The sequence below is a fragment of the Physeter macrocephalus genome, chromosome 1 (assembly GCF_002837175.3).
Source record: "Physeter macrocephalus isolate SW-GA chromosome 1, ASM283717v5, whole genome shotgun sequence".
NCBI classification, from domain to species: domain Eukaryota; kingdom Metazoa; phylum Chordata; class Mammalia; order Artiodactyla; family Physeteridae; genus Physeter; species Physeter macrocephalus.
In genome coordinates this window covers 111,600,975-111,621,127 of record NC_041214.2, presented here as the reverse complement: position 1 = coordinate 111,621,127, position 20,153 = coordinate 111,600,975, and the positions used below count along the sequence as shown (strand labels likewise).

Below are 20,153 nucleotides of genomic sequence, written 5' to 3'. Positions count from 1 at the left end.
ACAACTCACATACACACACTGCATTTTATTTTTACAAGAGACAAATAAACTGACACCAAGCATTGTAAATGGATGACCACAACAAAAGCAACAATGATTGCAATTACCAAACACGAAACACACTCATACTATGTCATAATATTGACATTCAGTCCAGTAATCCTCCATTGTAACAGCTCCTTCTCCTTTGTAATATTAATAAGTACTTTGTGGGGAGAACTATGGAAATGTCCTGCTCCCCTTCAACTTTACAATTTATTCTTTTTTAAAAAATATTTGTTTAAAACACATGAAAGAATGCTCAACATCATTAATCATTAGAGAAATACAAATCAAAACTACAATGAGATATCATCTCACAGCAGTCAGAATGGCCATCATCAAAAAATCTAGAAACAGGGCTTCCCTGGTGGCGCAGTGGTTGAGAATCCGCCTGCCGATGCAGGGGAACCGGGTTCGCGCCCCGGTCTGGGAGGATCCCACATGCCGCGGAGCGGCTGGGCCCGTGAGCCATGGCCGCTGAGCCTGCGCGTCCGGAGCCTGTGCCCCACGACGGGAGAGGCCACAACAGGGGGAGGCCCGCATACCACAAAAAAAAAAAAAAAAAAAAAAAAAAAGAAAATAGTACCTAGCCATTGATACTCTTGGAACAATCTAACAAAAGGAAACATAAAACTGATCTGAGAGGACCCTTTTTCAATGAAGGCAGGTGACACAGGATTCCAAAGATAAGGCCCTACTGGAGATGCGCTTATACTCTAACATTTATAAAACTCTGGAGAAATCCAATAAACAGCAGTATTCAACTTCAAAACTTCACATAATAGACTATAAGACTGGTATATTTAAAATAATTAAACAAGTTATCTATGCATCTTTGTTCTAAGCCTTTACAAACTATAAATGATACATTTATAAGATCAGGGGAGACAAAGACTTTTTTTATTTTCCAAACAGATGTAAAACCCCTGTTTAGGAACCTCCATGAAGATTATAGGTTTAAATTTCCTGATTCAATTATGAGTGGGAAGCATCATGCACAGTTTACATCAAAGCTATTTTTTTTAAAAAAGACAAGACACTGAAGGTCTGGATTAACTCTAAATTTATCAGTTTAGGTAACCTTGTGAAATTATGTAAACAGCCAATGGCTTTTAATAAAACAGCAGTAACAAGCAGATTTAATCAGGAAGGAAGTGATCTGACAACAACAAATCAATGTGTGCTTCTAAAAATGAATTATTAGAAACTAAATAGAGAATTTTCCCCATGGAAATATAAAACTGAATTTTTGGAACCTTCACACTTATTTCTACATGTAATTTATGTAATTCTCTAAACACATTTAAATTACCCAAAGATGGCAGTTAATTGTACTACTTTTAATTTTGTGGTAAGATTAAGTGTAATAAGTCTTAATAGTATTATGTGTTCCGTCAATGGTTATTTTTTAATGTGTTCAATTCTCCTCCCCTTTAAAAATGGATTAACTCTATAACATATCAAATAACAGCAACTGATTTATGAGCTGAAAATAGTGACAAGCTCAACTCCAAAGCTTATGCTTTAAACAAGATTCAACATCTTTTATTTACATATTTATGACATACATTAATGGGTCTTATACAATTAACTAAATCTAATAACAATGGTGACAAGGGAACATAAAGATACAATTCCAAATTTTTGTCAGGTTGAAATACATTTTCACTAACTGAAAGATATGATAAACAAGCAGCCATTATAAAGTTAGACTGTATGTTAATCCACTTAAAATTGAAAGTCAGCCACACAGCTATCAAAACAATGGGAAATTTGCAAATGCAAATATTACATATACAGGTATAATGCATGCATGGCATCACATTTATTCTTCATCTTTTAAGCCACTTTTAAAGTAAACTGAAATAAGCATCTTAATAATATATGTACATCAAGGCACATTCTTTTCTTGTGCTTTAGGAATGACTTACATGTGATCTGCTTGTATCTTAATTTTACAACTTATATTAGCTTCTAATACTTAGAAGTTTAATTTTAACAATTAGAGCTTGAGTGGTAGTTTCCCAGGAGAGAAATGTGGCATCTCCCCGTGGTTATTTTGAAAAACGAGAAAACTGGATAGCTTAAAGAGGTGGGAATTTAAAAATCAAACACACGAAATTAATTTCACTCTCAGGCAACTTTTAAGAAGAATTTACCTTTAACAATTTGGTGGGTCATAATCAATTTATTTAAGTAGTATACTGTAATGAGGGCTGAAGAATTTTCAATATTCTGAAATTACTTGACAATTACATGGTATCCACAGGACCGCTGTAGATGTCTATATCATTATCCTACTTCTAAACTGCAGTTTTTCAACAAAATTGAACAATTAAACATGATACAGAAACTGCAAACATACCAAACCTAGTTTTTACTTCTTTTTTCCCATTTATTATCTTATGTTATCAAGGAGAAATTTCCCATCAACAGAGTTTAGTAACAGTATTCTTTGCTCATGGTCAATTTACTTGCCTTGAAGGATAGTAGAGTAAGGCTTTAATAGGCATTTCATGCATTTTAATGGTATTTTAAAAAATCAGCTATTCATTTAAGGGTTCCCCATATAGATTAAGTACACTGTGCAAACTTGATTACAACATGTAACTCATTAAGTGCTTTAAAATAAAGAATCCTTGACTTTATAAGGGGTTAAAATAAATAGTAAGTCAAGAATCACAGATCTGAAGCATTTAAAAAAATGTAATATACTTATGCATCGCACTAAAACGTTTTATATTAGAATTTTTAATCCATAAACAAGGCAAATGAAATCACAGAACCTCTATATTTTGAGAATAAAAGAGAAGAAAAGCCAATGAGTACAGCCTTTTAAACTCAAAGTATATAATAATGTCAAAATGCAAATGAAACTGTATGGTTTTTAATTTATTTAGTACAGTTCTTTATAAACATTAATTCATAAAAAGTATACCATGATAATCCACTGCCATCAAATAGATTTGTTTTCAATTTCTTTACAGTAAATGGACTTTTCTACAGAACCCATTAGCCAGACAAACTGTTTAGAAATGTTAAAACACCACCAAAACAGCCCAGAGCCTTGACATACAAACTCTAGGCGGACAGCCACATAGTACTGTAAACAAATGTTCTGTGAGTCAGTTTATGTGAGATGTCCCTTCTGTTCATCTCCATTACTACATTCACTCTGTTTCTGAAATATGGGCCACCTCCACTTCAACAGTTTGAATAGCTTCTGCAACTTCAGATAGCTTCTGTCCTTGCTGTTGTGCTAACACATAGTTAACCACTTGCATGATACTTTGGTCAGAAAGTGTAGATACTGACGGACATTCTTCAGTAGCTGCAACAGCTTCGAGAGCTTCCATAGTTTCTCCTGTAACTACCACAGTTTCAAGTTCTTGAGGACCGCTGTTTTCTTGTTCCTGCATATCTGCTGTTAAGATGCTAACAGCATGCTCCACTTGAGTTCCTTGGTTATGAAACTGAAGGGTATCTTTTTCCAGCATAATTTTACAAGGCACATAATCTCTGTGGAATTTAGTCATATGTTTACGGAGTGTTCGAGCATCTATGTAGGCTTCACTACATACGGGACAGACATAGGGCCGTTCACCTGTATGTGTTCTGACGTGGCGTTTTAGAGATCGGGCATCAGCCCAAGCTACTCCACATGTTAAGCACTCAAATGGCTTAACTCCTATTAAAAAAAAAAAAAGACGTGTATGTGTGGTGAGGTCCAAGTACCAAAATATATTACAGCTGCCTGATAAATAATGCTTTTCTTTTAAGTACAGTAGCCCATAAACGTTTCTATCTTGACTATGGCGATCTTTTACTTAGGACCAAACGGTTTTAGAATAAAGCAGATTCTAGATATAATCTCTCTAAAGATGTTCTTATTGATAGAAGTTACTGAGAGACAATCCTGAGGTTCTGTGAAGTGTCTTTTAGCCTTCACAGCAATCCTATAATCCTAGGATAAAAAACCAGAAGCTTCAAGTGGTCCATTCCAGCATAAAAATATTGATATAGAATATTAAGCTCACTAAAACAGGAATCTATCTATCTACACAACAATTAGGTAGTCAGGTTCAGGATCACCTCTATCACTTGAATAAATCTTCCGCAATATGGGATTAATCTCTTATTAAGGAAAGCGAGATAATAGGCAAGAGGAATGGTAAAAGGAGAATCACTACTGGACTGGCTTTTATTCTATTGAAAAGTTTTATATATATATATATATATATATATATATATATAAAAAACTATATGAAGTATAGTTACCTCCATGGTTGTTCATGTGTCTCCTATACTCTCTCAGCTGAGTGAATTTTCTTCCACATTGTTCACACACCCGTTCCAGGTTTTGCTTTGCTCTTCCTTTTTTTCCATGGGTAGCTTTCTTTACATGCCTTCTGAACAATGCCTTCTCATAAAATTCTTTGCCACATATATTACACCTAAAATAAAGGAAAACCCCAAATTTTTTCCAAAGCACCAAAATCCATAATAATTAACCCAAGTACATTTATATCTCAAGTTCAGATCCTCCTCAGATTTACCCACCTGTAAGGCTCAGTGACAGAGTGAGACTTCACATGGGAATACCAATCTTTCTTCCAACTATAGCACTTATCACAAAATTGGCACTGGAATGGTTTCACACCAAGATGTTTGTTCATGTGCTGGCGAAGATCTCTAGCTTCAAAGAAACTTTTTTCACATCTGCAATAACAAAGTTCATTCACCCACTGGATCATCTTATTCTTTTAAAAGAAGTTTCCAAGAACTCAGTATATTCTAGGGTTTCTAGAACTCCACAAGATGATCCCAATTTAAAACAAAAACAATTCTTACTATTCCAATCTTGCATCAAGGCTGCAGGATCTTAAGTTCTTTTAGCTGCAGAGTACTAGAAACATTTTAGAAAGAATCCTGCACAGCTCCCAAAGGTTATCATAGGTATTATTATTTTCTGTCTCCTCCTCAACCCCATCTGATCTCCCCTTTTTACATCCCTTTTCACGCTCTCCCAGTCTCTGTCCATCTGTTGGAAGTAGGCCTCACTCTTGACCAGAAGGATGGAGCAACTGACTTAGGCCTAGGTCAATCAGAGCACAGCATTCTCTTAGCCATAGTGATTGATTCACAGAAAACCAAATGCCTTAACCAGATCCAATGGTAGTGAACCTCAGGGCTTTTATAGGAACTACGAGAAAAGCAGCTTGACAATTTGGGAGTTGAGAGAATGTAAGCCTGAAATCATTGACACTGCCTTGTCCATACGGAGTCTCAGAGACATCAAGTGCTAATGAATCTGAAACCAGTTTACATTAAACCATTCAGACTCCTAGACTCGACTTTCATTCAAGTCAGTTTATTTTTTAATTTTTTAAAATAAATTTATTTATTTGTTTTTATTATTGCCTGTGCTGGGTCTTCGTTGCTGTGCACGGGCTTTCTCTTTGTTGTGGTGGGACTATTACTTTTTTGCGGTGTGTAGGCTTCTCATTGTGGTGGCTTCTCTTGTTGGGGAGCACGGGCTCTAGGCGCACGGGCTTCAGTAGTTGTGGCACGTGGGCTCTGTAGCTGTGGCTCACCGGCTCTAGAGCGCAGGATCAGTAGTTGTGGCGCATGGGCTTAGTTGCTCCACAGCATGTGGGATCTTCCCGGACCACAGCTCGAACCCATGTCCCCTGCATTGGCAGGCGGGCTCTCAACCACTAAGCCACCAGGGAAGCCCTCAAGTCAGTTTAAATCGGGTTTTCTTATACTTGCAACTAAAAATGTATGAATAATAAACTACCTTTGTTTTAAAATAAGACTGATTATAGAGTGACATCAGCATATAGGGCAGAGTAGGTAACTCCAAAAGCCCACCCCTACATGAAAGCAGTAAACAAATGGGCAAAAACTGTCAGAATCAATTTTATTGGACCTGTGGAAACTAATTAAAAGTTTACAGTGACCAGGTAAATATTTAATCAAGAAAACAACTGCTGAATCTTGGTAAGAGAGCTCTGTGGCATTTCAACTCACCCTGGCCCCATCCCTGGGCTCCTCAGCTCAGCAGACAGACTGCATTCCTGCTATGGGTCCCTAGTACCAGAGGAACTTATTCTCACAGAACTGTAGTTGTTTTGAGCTATATGGTGACTCCTTGAAGTTACCCCTCAAAGGGCTTGCTTGTATTTACCCTAACTCTTCCAGGGCTGAGGACTCGGGGAGGGGTGGGGAGTAGGGAGGAGCAGACGGCTGGAAACACTTACAGGCAAATGTACAGCCACAGCTGCTGGGGCAAGGAACAGCAGTTCGGTGCAAACAATATCCAAACCAAAAGCCTGGGAGGAAAAGGCTGGAGACCGAGATGTTTTGGGGAATAAGAGCTTTGAAAAACTCTCACATATTCCCAGGAATCTAGAAGTCCAAATATCTGCCCAGTGCTGGGCACATGCTCAGAAAAGATCTGAAAAGGCTCTATACTCTCACCAATGGCTGACTCTGCACAAACAGAAAGAGAAGACCAAGGCAGAATTGTAAACTGCCTGGCTGAGTATTGAAGGCATTCTGGAATCAGTGGTGATGCTCGCACAACACTGTGAATGTACTAAAAGCCACTAAATTGAACACTTTAAAATGATGAATGTTATGTTCTATGAACTTTACTTCAATTATAAAAAAGATTTCACGAGGCTTTGGAAAATGAAAAGAGGGAAAAAAGGAATCTGAAGAAGGGAGAAATGAACAGAGGGTCCAGTACTTCCGAGGAACTGCCTAGGAAGAATCTCTGGCTGGCACCAAGGGACCCTTCTTTCCTACAGTCCCTACTGTAGGAAAGAACTGGTTGCACATTTGAACAACTTCTTTAAATCATTTAAAATGAGTAATTAGTATGGTATGAAATTTGTGTCTAAATAAAACTGTTACATAAATAAATAGGAACATCTAGACAAAAAAAAACTGATTAAAATCAAGAGTAAACAAATAACAGTTTAATATTATCTTCACGTATTCTCCTTTTTCAGTTTTACTGAGGTGTAACTGACAAATAAAATTGTAAGATATTTAAAGTGTACAATGTGATGATTCAGTATATGTATACATTGTGAAAGGAATCCTCCCATTTGTTAACACATCCATCACCTCAGATATATATACGTGTGTGTGTGCGTATAATTACATATGAATATTCAAGTTCCTACTCTCTTAGCAAAATTCAATCATATTATACAGTGTTATCAACTACAGTCACCTCAAATATTTTCTTTTGAAACAACTTTCAAATAAACTAAGAAACCAAGGAAATTAATTGAATGGTTCACATATTAAATACTTACTGAGTACAATGATAGCCTCGAACTTCAGGCTTTGGTTGGTGCTTCTTTAGGTGCTTGCTGAGCCCAGAGCCCCTGTGAAAAGACTTTCCACAAACTGAGCAAAGGTACTTCGACTCTCCTATAAAAAATAAAAACCATGTCACAAATCCAGCAATCAGGTGCTCTTCCAACAGAATGCTTTACGTTGTATTTCAGAAGTTATTTTATCAAGTGGGCACGGAAGCTGTAACATTTGGCACCCACTTTCTAAGAAAAACAAACTATGTCAAAATCCCTATTTTCTCTCAACTAGAGTACTAGCGAGGCTACTACTACTACCCACAGAATGTGATAGGCTTGCATGATCATCTGGATTATAACAGTGCAGAGTTGTATACAAGTTCTAGAGCAGACTATCTACCCTTCATCAGCCATTTTCCACATAACTGCTTTAAGCACCTGAAAATAAGTATATGTGGACTAAAAGTTCTAATAAAATTATAGGCCACATACCATGTTGACAGTTACATCTGTCTATTGCTTAACTTTTTAAAAGCAAGACCATTTCTTTAGGTGCCTGGATTTAATACTCAGTACACATTTTTCTGCACTGACAAACAAAATTTTTACACAAATAAGATAGCTCTAAAACTAGATTATAAGAACAACTTTTAAACTTTACTCTCAAAATAAAACACAAAAAAACAAAAAACCTTTACTCTCATTAATAAAAAACTGCACACATACAGTCATCCTATAGCATAATCAATATACTAGTAAATTAATAGTATATAACATGTAACTATGTCAATGTAAGTTTCTCATTACCTGTGTGAATACTCATGTGTTCCTGAAGACTCCGTTTGGTAACAAATGACTTAACGCATAGTTCACACTGGAACTGCTTTTGTGATTGATGGAGACTCTGGTGTAATTTTAGACCGTGCTTGTAGATGAAAGTCTTTCCACAGACCTAAGAGAGCACAGGTGTTTAAACCAGTAAAATAGAAAAAGAGATAAGGGCTGTTTCTGAAGAATGAGGACACAGAATCTACTATGCTATTTTAAATTAAAAACTTAAATTATAAACAAAATGACAAAGTTAAAGTTGATACAAGGGCCAAGGATTTTAGCTGGCTGATCATCTTCTGATTCAGTAGTTAACAAATATTGCTATTTTTCTTACACCCATGAGATCACTGGAAGAACTCAAAACAGTACCCCAAAAAACCTCATACTGTCCTTTGTGAGACTGGTAAACCATATACCTTATATTAAAAGAGACATGGGAGCTTAATCAAGAACAATATACTCAATTCCTGCTACACCAACTAGAACAGTGCTTCTTAAACTCTCTATGATGAAGAACCAGTTTTTTTCTTTCCCCAATCTATTAGGGAGAGATTTTTGTTAAACACAATGAAAATGTCACAATATCAAATTGCCATGACAGTTTCTACATGTCTACTCTCCATCTTTGCACTTATCTTTATGGACCACACATTTTGAGTAGTGCTACACCACAAGACCAGAGGCCCAATTAACACTTAGTTTTTAAATATATGAATAAAATGATGCTTAGGACTTGGCTTCAAAATAACTGAAGGGAGGGGGAAGTAAGGGAGTGAGTGACAGTACACATAAAATACAACTGACCATAGGTAACCAACAAGGACCTACTGTATAGCACAGGGAACTACACTCAATATCTTGTAATAACCTATAATGGAAAAGAATCTAAATAAGAATGAATGGATGAATGAATAAATAACTGAATCACTGCTGAACACCTGAAACTAACACAACATTGTAAATCAACTATATTTCAATACAAATTTTTTAAAAATTAAAAAAAAAAATCCCACAATTGACCATGTGTTGATAACTGCTAAAGCTGGGTGAAGAGTACATGAGGGTTTATTCTACTCTCTTACATTCTTTTTTCTTATAATACGAAGCTTAAGAAATGAAAGAGAGAAAAACATTACAAATTTCACTGGTTCCAAAACAGTTTATTAATAAAAATAGTGGGTCATCCTTATATGCAAGGCTATAGGTGCTACTAGAAATTTTTCACCGTTGCAAATAGCCCAAAGCTGGCTTATCACAGGATTCTTTACCCAGGAATCACATTTTGGCATTTAGTATTCAGCTCTAGAGAAGGACACATAGCTTAGGCAGAATTTCTGCTAAGATGTGTTTAACTCACAGGTTCCTTCCCAAGCCAGGTTGGCCCTACTGAACGTTAAGGGATGACTGAGATGATGAATTGGTTATTCTTACCCAGTATCACTCTGAATCCTAGCAAGTTTCCCGAACATCCTAAATAGATTAATTTCAAGTTACAACTTCAGCCAAATTAAAGAACAGAATTGGGAATCACCCTTGACCTAGGCAACAAACTGAAAAAGTTATGGACTTCCTGTGACATTTTACAAAAGTGATGTGATGCCAGAATCAACCAGTCTTATCACCGGTTATGTTCCAATCTTCTTTAAATAACAAAATAAATATAATGGCTTTACCTGGCATGCATGTGGTTTTACCCCTGTGTGCTTTAACATATGTATTCGAAGAGAATATAATTTAGGTAATGTCCTTCCACATATCGAACATATAAATTCTCGTTTGGTTCTGCCCTTCTCAGACGATGATCCTGAGGCCTCATTAGATGCAGAACTGGAAGAGGATGAAGTAGGCGCATCTTTCCTGGTATGTCGAATAAGGTGTGCTCTCAAGGAGGCACTGTACTGAAACTGTTTCTTACACAACTAAAAGAAAAAGTAAACAAAATTCTGCCTGAATGTATTTCCATCACAAATGTTAAGTGAAACCCAACTCGTACTTCAACTTTCCATATCTTTGTTACAATTCTATCACTCAATAAACATATATACTATGTAAAAGACAATATGCTAGGTACCACACTATAGAAATGAAAGGGACAGACCCAGCCTCTACTCTGCAAAGATTTATAAACTAACCACAAAAACAGGGTTTATATGTAAATAGGTGAAAGATCAATACTTAAGAGGGAATAATCAGAGTATAAGGAAAGGCATCATCACCGAGGCTGGGTCTTGAAGGAATGGTAAGATACAGACAAAGACAAGAATACTATTATTATATGAGTACTAACAGTTGTTAGGAAGAGCAAAAACAGGGGCTGGAAAAAGTAGGAAGATAAAACTGTGATAGTCCTTGGGTTTTACCCTGTACTTGTTGAGTATTCCTGAAAGCTTCTGTTCTTTATTTTAAAACCAGAGTTATATATAGTCATGATCTACAAAACTTTTTTTTAATAAATAAAACTGGCCTCTTGGTTCACTACCTCTACTTTTTTGACTCTTTCTTAATGATTATCTCTGTAATTCTGAGTAATATGAATAATAGGAAGTGACTCTCTCCTTTACCTCTCCACTCTCTACACGTACATGATCCTTCCCGTTACCATACTTTCTCAATACAGTTTTATGATCATTTTGATGAGATCAATTTCAGTGCTTACATTATTTGGATGACGTTACATGTTATTACAGCTGGACCATACAGACAATATGATTCTCTTTCCTTTCGTTTCCTTTTCTGTTTTAGTTCTCTTTGTTTTTACTGCTAATTCATCATCAAACCTTTCTCTCAACTGTCTATTGAGAGAAGGTTTAAAACACATCACCTTGTGGGAGATCGCTGTCAAAGCACTATGTTGGTGTTCCAGACTGGGGCAGTTGTTTCCCACGCTTGGACTCTACAGATTGGACCCCATGTTTCCCGTTTCCCATGTCTTGCTCATTTTAGAGGAATACCTCTGCCGACAGCTTCCTGAGAAAGGGAGTTTGGGAGGTAAAACTTTGCAGACCTTGCATGTCTGAAACTGTTCTTATTCTACCATCATAAATATAGTTTGATTACTGATTCCAAGTTAGAAATCATTTTCTTTTGTAATATTAAAGATATTGTGCCTTTGTCTTCTAACTTCCACTGTTGCTGCTGAAAGGCCTGAAGCTATTCTGACCCTTATCCTTTCTCTCTTGTAATTTATAAGATTTTCTTTGTACCTTGATTCTGAAATTTCATAATATATCTTGGTATAGATTTATTTTCACCCATGATTCTGGACATTCAACACACCCTTTTAACAAGGGAACTTCTATTTTCAAGTTCTCAGATTTTTTTTCATTGCATTATGATTTCTTTCTCTCCATGCTATCTGTTTGGAATTATCTGGATATTAGAAGACAACCTAGACCAATTCTCTAAAATTTCTTTCACTCCCATTTCTACCTTGTCTTTTCCTTTATTTTCTGAGTGATTTCGTCAACTGTATTTCCTAACTTTTCTGATATTTTTATATGTGTTATTATGTATTTTATTCCTAAGAAAAACTCTTCTGTTCTCTTGATGCGTCCTTTTAAAAACACAGTACATGGTTATTGTTTTATTGATGTAATTTTTAAATTTATCTCTAATATAAATAAACCATAAACCATAGTTTATGGTTTGCGTTGTGTGTGTGTGGGGGGGTTTCTTCTAACTGCATAGTCTTGGATTCCTCAAAGTTGTTTTTTTGCTTGAAATATTTGTCATGAGTCTGTATACCTGATGTCTATTCACATTTCAAAATAAGACATTTAAAAACTGATTGGAACTTGTGTGTAAGCAGAGTAGTAAACTGTCAACCACAGGCTTTAATGAGCAGTATCTTTAGATCTTTTGTTATCAGACTTTGGATTTCTCACCTTTAAGAAATCCTTCTATTTTAAGATTAAGGGTTTGGTTGTTAACATTCTGGAACTTGAGTAGGGAAAGAGAGCTTGAAAGGATTCAATATTTAGTATATATGCTTTTACGTTCCCTTGTTTGGTATATAGTACATTCACCCTCATTATTCACAGTGTTTCCTAGAGCAGTTGTGGGTTTTATCTTTTTCAGAGAGTAGAACATGGATCTTTGGCTGAAGGCATGGTGGTAGTGATTTACTTACTTCTTAAAAAGACTTTCTAGGGACTTCCCTGGTGGCAAAGTGGTTAAGAGTCCGCCTGCCAATGCAGGAGATTCGGGTTCGAGCCCTGGTCCAGGAAGATCCCACATGCTGTGGAGCAACTAAGCCCGTGTGCCACAACTACTGAGCCTGCGCTCTAGAGCCTGCAAGCCACAACTACTGAAGCTCGTGCACCACAACTACTGAAGTCCGCGCACCTAGAGCCCATGCTCTGCAACAAGAGAAGCCACCGCAGTGAGAAGTTCGTGCACCACAACGAAGAGTGGCTCCCGCTAGCCACAACCAGAGAAAGCCCATGTACAGCAATGAAGACCCAACGCAGCCAAAAATAAATAAATTAAAAAAAAAAAAAAGAACTTTCTAACAACCAGACTCATCTCTACTTTCAAGGTAGCTAGTACCATTAATTTCTGATCCTTTTGGTAGTTCCACAATACAATTTGGATTGATTCTTAGCTTTCCACACTGAAAGCCTGGGAATGAGCCCTTTCAAATCTGCTGAATCAATGACTCCGTCTAGGGACTTCCCTGGCAGTCCAGTGGCTAAGACCCTGTGCTTCCACTGCAGGGGGGTATGGGTTCTATCCCTGGTCGGGGAACTAAGATACCGCATGCCGCACGGTGCAGCCAACAAACAAACAAAAAACACTCCATCTATTTATCAGAATCCAGAATTTGGTTGCTAAGGTCTCCTGTTCTTTTTGCCTTTCTATGAGACTTTTAAAAAGATCGTTTTACTGTTGTCTTACTAGGGTATCAAGAAGAAGCAGAGGTAAATATTTTCTGGCAAGAACATGACAAGTACAAATCAGAAGATAACTCTTACGGCAATATAAGGGAGACAGAGAGAAGAGAGAACACAAATGGCAGGATAATAATGAAGCAGTAAATTGGATTCTATTTATAATGAAGTTAGAGCCATCTATAATTAGCTTTCCAGATACTTACTGGACACTTGTAATCTCTAGCTCTTTCATGTTTCAGTATGTGCTTTATAAGAGCATATCGTCTCTGAAAAACCATTCCACATTCCCCACATTTATGGGATGCTTCTTCTTCGGTATTCTCTTTAGCATCCCTTTTTGGTTGTTTCATCTTTTTTCCTCTTTGAACTAATTTCTGAGCCACCTAATTAAAGAAAACACAATAAATAAATTAACTATCTCAAATTCACATTACCTTAATATTGGTATTTAAAACATTAAATTGCTTTCCTGCATCCACTCCCCTTCCCCCCAAGATAATTATCACCATAAGTTTAACCGCAGATTGCTTTCAACTTAAAGCTAAAACTACAAAGGTAAACTCTTTTTTCATCATACCTGTTGAACTGCTGACTTGGGAATGGCTTTCCGTTTCTGCAGCTTCTTCTCCATTCCTTTGTGTAGTCGGATATATCCCCCTTCGTTAACAGAACGCTGCCGAAGCCTGCTTCTGTAAGTATCATCATCATCGGGACTATGGTCTGTCTGTGCTGTCGGTTCAACAAGATTTTCCTGATCTTTTAAAGACTGGCCAAGGTTCTGCCTATGCTCTGAAATATCTTCAGCACAGATATCCTCTGTTGCTGTACCATTTCCCATATTACCGTTTTCTGGAGAGCTACTGATTACATTCTCTTTTGAAAGCTTAGGATGAGTATTAGAGACTGTGCCATCTTCTCTGATGTTTAAAGTTTCTAGTTCTGTCTGGCTGTTTTTTGTTACTAAATCAACAGACTCCATTTCAGGATGGGAATCAGTTACACAGCCTACAGGTGACAGAGCAGCTTCGGTCTGTGAAGAAACCTGCGGCTCAGGCTGTTGTCCTAGCTCTCCATTCTGCTCTGGCAATTCTCCATTCACCAGCAGTACAATTTCACAATCCCCAAGTTCAGTGGATAAAGTTGTTGTGGTTCCCTCGTTGTTAGCCACAGGAGGTGCTGTACCTCCATTTTGTTCTGGTAAGTCCTGTGTAGATGTAACTGTTTGTACCTCACCCTTCTTATACACTGTTAGTTGCTTCTCTTCCATTAGTTTATGTACACTTTCACAGATTTCTAAAACTTCTGACATGAAAAGATGACGAGCCAAGATGGCTACATCAGCCATGCTACAGAAGTCAAAACTTAGCACAGAAGTATAGGCAAATTCCAGTAAAGGAAGGAAGCTTGCCTTACAAAAGCCTATGCGAAACAAGAAAGATGAAAGACAAAAAGGTCAAATCACCACTAAAACACCTTGTAGAAACAATTACTGTATGATTATGACAATATAAAATAGAATATAAAGGCAAATATGACCATTTATTCTGCAGTTAAATATCCTGGATTTGTTTCGAGTTCTGGTTGCTTATTAAGCCTTGACTAACTAACTTCTATGAGTCGAGTCTCTCAATACCTAAAATAGAAAATAATATCACACTTACTGCCTCAAAGAGTTGTTGTAAGGCAGTCATTTTCAAACTGTACTCCTTAGAACCCCGGGGGTTCCTCAAATTCCCCTCAAGAATCATCTGCTGGAGAATGGAGGGTAAAAAAAGAGAGGGAGGCAGGTGAGTAGGCAGGTTTCAACCAACCTGTCCCCTAACCTCACTGCAGTAAGTATAGCTGTATATTTTAATAATAGAAGTTCATATAAAAATTTGATTGTGAACAGAGGGTTCTACTATTAAAAACTTTAAAACAAGGTCTATAGCAGAGGGTCAGCAAAATTTTTCTGTATAGAATTAGATAATAAAGATTGCAGGCCATAAAGTGTCTGTTGCAACTACTTAATTCTGCCATTGTAGCTGGAAGAGAAGCCATATATTATAATATGTATACAAATGGGCATGGCTGTGGTGCAATACAACTTTATTCAGAAAAGCGGGGGGAAAGGAGGACTGGCGGCCTTTGGGTTATAGTTTGCTTATCTTTGTTCTAAGGAATAAGACAATTACTATACACATGAGGTATTAGGTTCTCATTTTATGTGAGAAAATAAGATCAGTTTATTTCTAAGTTCTCAGTACTTCACTTTCAAAACCCATTTTTAATATTCACATGATTTAAAAATCAGAAGATTACACAGTGATAAGTCCAACTCCATCTCCATAACCAGAATGATTAAGAATTTGTACAGATTTTTAGAGTCTTTATACAGTCAAACAAATACTCTTATGCCTCCTTCTTATAGTAGGTGTTATACTATACTTTTTTGTGCCTTGCTTTTCTCATATAATAATTTATCTTAAGAGATCTTTTATTAAAATACAGGGAGCCAAAGCAACCTTTTGGGAATTCCCTGCTGGCCCAGTGGTTAGGACTATGCGCTTCTGCTGCAGGGGGAATGGGTTCAATCCCTGGTGAGGGAACTAAGATCCCGCAAGCCATGCAGCATGGCCAGAAAACCCCCAAAACCAAAAAACTCATGTTTGCTATGTTTTTCAGTTTTGATTCAAGATACATAAAATGTGGTCCTTTTACATAGGCAAATAGTGGATAAACAAGTAACAAGCATACAGGGAAACCTTAAACTGTGAGATTTAATACGATTCAGGTTGAAAGCTGGGGAGACTACACATCAACATGACCATCATAGCTAATTCATCCATTCCTAGGAAAGCTGATAAACAAGCAGGCTAAAGTCATATTAATACTGCTACAAATTATGAAACCGAGTTAAATAAGGTTGAGGTTAGAAAAAATATTTCTTAAAAAAACAACAACAGAAGTAAAAGGGGCTCAGAGCAGGGCGCAGGGCATGCTGGGAAGTTGCTGCCGTTAGAGCCGGACGAAACGGAGGAGAGTCCGGGGAAAATTCAGATTCAAGTATGAGAAGATTCAGGAGCGACTGGTCTCAGGAAGACAGAGGAGGACACCAAGAAAGGCGTGATCATGCTTATGAGGAGCCACACACCAGCCACAGGTGCCAAGGGAGCTGGACACGACAGGACTTAGTGAATCGTCACTGCCAGAACACACTGTTTTCTGCTCCCCGATGGCCATGCCCACGGATTTTAAAACTTATGTAGATCAGGCATGCAAAGCTGCTGAGGAATTTGTCAATATTTACTATGAGACAATGGACAAAAGAAGACGGGCACTAACCAGGCTGTATCTGGACAAGGCCACTTTAGTATGGAATGGAAATGTTGTAACAGGGCTGGAAGCCCTAATTTTTTTGACATGTTGCCTTCTAGTGAGTTTCAGGTCAATATGCTAGACTGCCAGCCAGTTCATGAGCAAGCTACTCAGGCCCAGACTATGTTCTTATGGCGACCAGTGGAACTGTGAAGTTTGATGGAAACAGACAACACTACTTCAACCAGAACTTCCTGCTGACTGCTCAGTCTACTCCTAACAATACCGAGTGGCAGACTGCAAGCGACTGCTTCCGTTTTCAAGATTGGGCTAGTAGTTAAAGGGGGCAAAAGTCCATTCTCTTTTGGTCCATTAGTTCCAGCAGTAGAAACTTATAAGAAGTAATTCATTGCATTGTGGAAGCACTAAAAACTAGTATGTGCTGAAACTAATTTTTTTTTATATTGTTTTAAGCTTTTTTTTTTTTTTTCTTTTTTTTTGGTGGTACGCTGGCCTCTCACTGTTGTGGTCTCTCCCGTTGCAGAGCACAGGCTTCGGACGCGCAGGCTCAGCGGCCATGGCTCACGGGCCCATGGCTCACGCTCCGCGGCATGTGGGATCCTCCCGGACCGGGGCACAAACCCGTGTCCCCTGCATCGGCAGGCGGACTCGCAACCACTGCGCCACCAGGGAAGCCCTCTTTAATATTTTTTATTCCTAGCAGCACCTTTTCTAGCAGCTGCCAGTTTAGATCATTGCCCTTAAGAGCTTTTTTTTTTTTTTAAGTTTTTAAAGCCATGTTTATTGAAGTTGAATTTACATTCAGTAAAACTCACTCCAAAATCTGACAAAGCCAATCAGCACCATTATCAAAGTGTAGAGCAGTTCTTCAACACCCACACCCAACCAAACCCTATGCAACAAACTCCTCCCTGATCCTTAGGAATCCACTGATAGTTTTCTGTCAAAGGGGTCAAATTTAATCATCATAATAATCTATTATAGGAAAAACTGTAAGCACAAAAAAAAAGTTTTTAAAAGGATACTTTGAAACATACCATGTTTAGGATAGTCAAAAGCATGGGATTTAGAACTAACCTTTGTAAATTCAAGCAGCTGACAGTTTTCTTAAGATAGCTGTATTGACAGAATAGCTAGTCTAGTTACTATGTTGAGCTTCAGGCTGGGGCTGGTTGGCAGAAAAATGATTTTAAATAGTTTAAATGGAATTGAGTTCTACAGAAATTCTCTATGGGGCAGATATATGTTCTTGCAGATATTTGGCACCTTTTCAAAAGTCCTCCCCTGCTACCACCATGAAAGGGACAGTAAGCAAAAACCTCTACTCTGTATATATCAATCGTCACATGTTCAAATACACCTTATCTCCTCGAAAAGCTTTCAAGCACCAGCCCTGATTGCCAGCATCTTGAACTGGACTGAGCCGAGTCATGCGCCGAGGCCCGAAAACCCTTAAGAGCTTTAATGTTAGTTTTCTACATGCCTTATATACGTTTCACTAATGACATTCTTACAGTAACATTAAACCCATGGTCTCTGTACTAGTATACTCACTGTGAGCCCAGTGTACTGCAAAAATGAAATCCTTTTATAGTACTGTCTATGGGATATCAGCACAATGTAACTCTCTGGAAGGAAGTGGAATTTTTTTTTGTTATTAGGCTAATTTTGTAGTACAACATGTACCTATTTTTGGTAAACACTGGTAATGCAGTTTAAATATGAGACTTTTTCAAATCAGTTCAATGAACACATTACTAATTTAGGTTTACATAACTACTCTGACATACTAGAATGGCATGTAGAGATGTTCAGTAGTCTTTTTATGTTAAGTAATGTAGGTGTTTTTTTTCTATGTTGGCATGTTTTCTTAAGTGAATTAATCTACTAGAGAGGTGTAAAATGTTCTCGATTGATACCTGAGCGTTAGATACACTCAGTGGCTTAAAAGCAAAACTTAAGAAAGCTTTTTCTTGGCAGCTCCAGGTCTGTAACTTTAGATAGTGAATCGTAGTAGTACTAAGAGCTTTAATGGGAGAATGAGAAGTGAGAAGTGTAGAGATCCGAGGTTGGCCAAAAGTAAGGCGGGGTGGCCAAATGGTACACTTTTGGTACTTGTTTCTACCTCCTAAAAATGTAGCCTAATTTTAGGATTTAAGTCATTAAAGTAATAAGTATCCTAACCAAATGGTCATGAAGGCCACTTCTGTTCTAAGAATGATTTTTAAAGGTTTTTCCAGTTCACCTCATACTTATCTCTAGTATATGTCTCAGTTTATTCAAGAACTTATGGGGGTCAAATGTCAGCAATAAGCCTGACCCTGCAACAGGGTCTGACAGGAAAGTTGGAAACAAAGCCATCACTCCCTCTTTGGGACCCTTAACTTCTAAGTCTTCCGTGTGAACTTCAGGCCAAAAGTCTCCTATGTACTACCCACCCCCAAAGTGAGTGATTTGTTCTCTGTGTTTACACTGTCAACTGCATGGTCTTTTTATTACTTAAAGTTAAAATTATTTAATCTCATGATCTGTTCTTTCATATGGCACTGAGCAAATAGATCGGTTACAAAACATGTTCCTGTTATGTGGCTAACACTTTGTCTTTTTAGAGAAAACAGAGAACAGCAGATCTTCATAAGCCCATAAACTTCAAAAGATCCAATTGATTCATTTTATGTCTCAACATCTAAAGAGAAAGAAAACTAGCTTTGGTTTTTGGTTAAGCTTTAACTGTTTCTCCATTCTTGAATTTATTGTTTTCATGTTTTTACACTAGGTGTGCCAGCTTTGTTTCTACATTGCAACTCAAAGTTAATGTTTCTTGTCATTTAATTTGAAAATTGGTGATTAATTTACTCTCGTCGCAAACTACACATTACATTTCTGATATATTAGCAAAACAGAATTAAGTAGGAGAAGGGAATGGAATTGAAATTTAGACCACACCTTCTTACCTTCTTGTAGTACTGACTAAAATTTACACATTATATTCTACTCAAAGTAAGTTTATTCTAATTTTGGATTGGCTTTTTAAAACCACAGCTTTAGCAGCACAACCAGATTGCCCAAATATTGCCCTTTCCCTTAAGAGGAACAGTTTCAAGTAAAAGCTGCGTATAACAAGCAATAACTGAATTGAGTGGTTGTACACTGTTCATGAATTCAGTGTTTTAAGACTTGTATATGAATTGCTTTTTCCAAACTCTGTATAACTTTTAAATGGCTGGAACTACTCTCATATGGACTAACTGTATTTTTGACATAGACATATTTTTGTAACTTGAAAAAAATAAAATAAAATTTGTTTTGCCTTATAAGAGTTTTCTCAAAAAAACAAAACCAAAAAACAACAGATACCAACATAATAATGTATTTTGGTCTTTTACCTAGTACCTTTTTAATTTCTAAGTTGAAGTCATAAGAAAAATTTTCCATGAAAGAAATAACACTGCTCCAAGTAACTTTAAATATCAAAAACCATTTTTTCCCAAAGATACAAGTCAAATGTTTACTGTAAAATGCTATAAAACACAAAAGAAAATAAGAAGATAAAAAAATCACTCATAATCCTACTGCCACAAGATAATTTTGGTTTTTTTTTTTTTTTTGCGGTACACGGGCCTCTCACCGCTGTGGCCTCTCCCGTTGCGAAGCACAGGCTCCGGACGCACAGGCTCAGCGGCCATGGCTCACAGGCCCAGCCACTCCGCGGCACGTGGGATCCTCCCAGACTGGGGCA

At 37.3% G+C, this 20,153-nt stretch overlaps 1 protein-coding gene and 1 pseudogene across 3 annotated transcripts in view; one reads left to right on the top strand and one right to left on the bottom strand.

Moving 5' to 3' along the window:
- Positions 1 to 1,426: 1,426 nt before the first annotated feature.
- The window catches only part of ZBTB11 (zinc finger and BTB domain containing 11), a 37,589-nt gene continuing 18,862 nt past the window's right edge, over positions 1,427 to 20,153 (bottom strand). For 2 of the 3 annotated variants that reach the window (XM_007105424.4, XM_055085775.1), the window contains exons 4-11: positions 13,674 to 14,515; positions 13,300 to 13,479; positions 9,878 to 10,123; positions 8,181 to 8,325; positions 7,374 to 7,491; positions 4,603 to 4,761; positions 4,321 to 4,496; positions 1,427 to 3,730 (exon numbers count right to left, since the gene is read on the bottom strand). In XM_007105424.4, coding sequence (XP_007105486.2) covers positions 3,213 to 3,730; positions 4,321 to 4,496; positions 4,603 to 4,761; positions 7,374 to 7,491; positions 8,181 to 8,325; positions 9,878 to 10,123; positions 13,300 to 13,479; positions 13,674 to 14,515 — 2,384 coding nt within the window. In that variant the 3' untranslated portion in view covers positions 1,427 to 3,212. The remainder of the gene's footprint in view (positions 3,731 to 4,320; positions 4,497 to 4,602; positions 4,762 to 7,373; positions 7,492 to 8,180; positions 8,326 to 9,877; positions 10,124 to 13,299; positions 13,480 to 13,673; positions 14,516 to 20,153) is intronic. The other variant, XM_007105423.4, reaches the window with a different exon arrangement.
- On the top strand, positions 14,437 to 16,846 carry LOC102987860 (NTF2-related export protein 2-like; annotated as a pseudogene).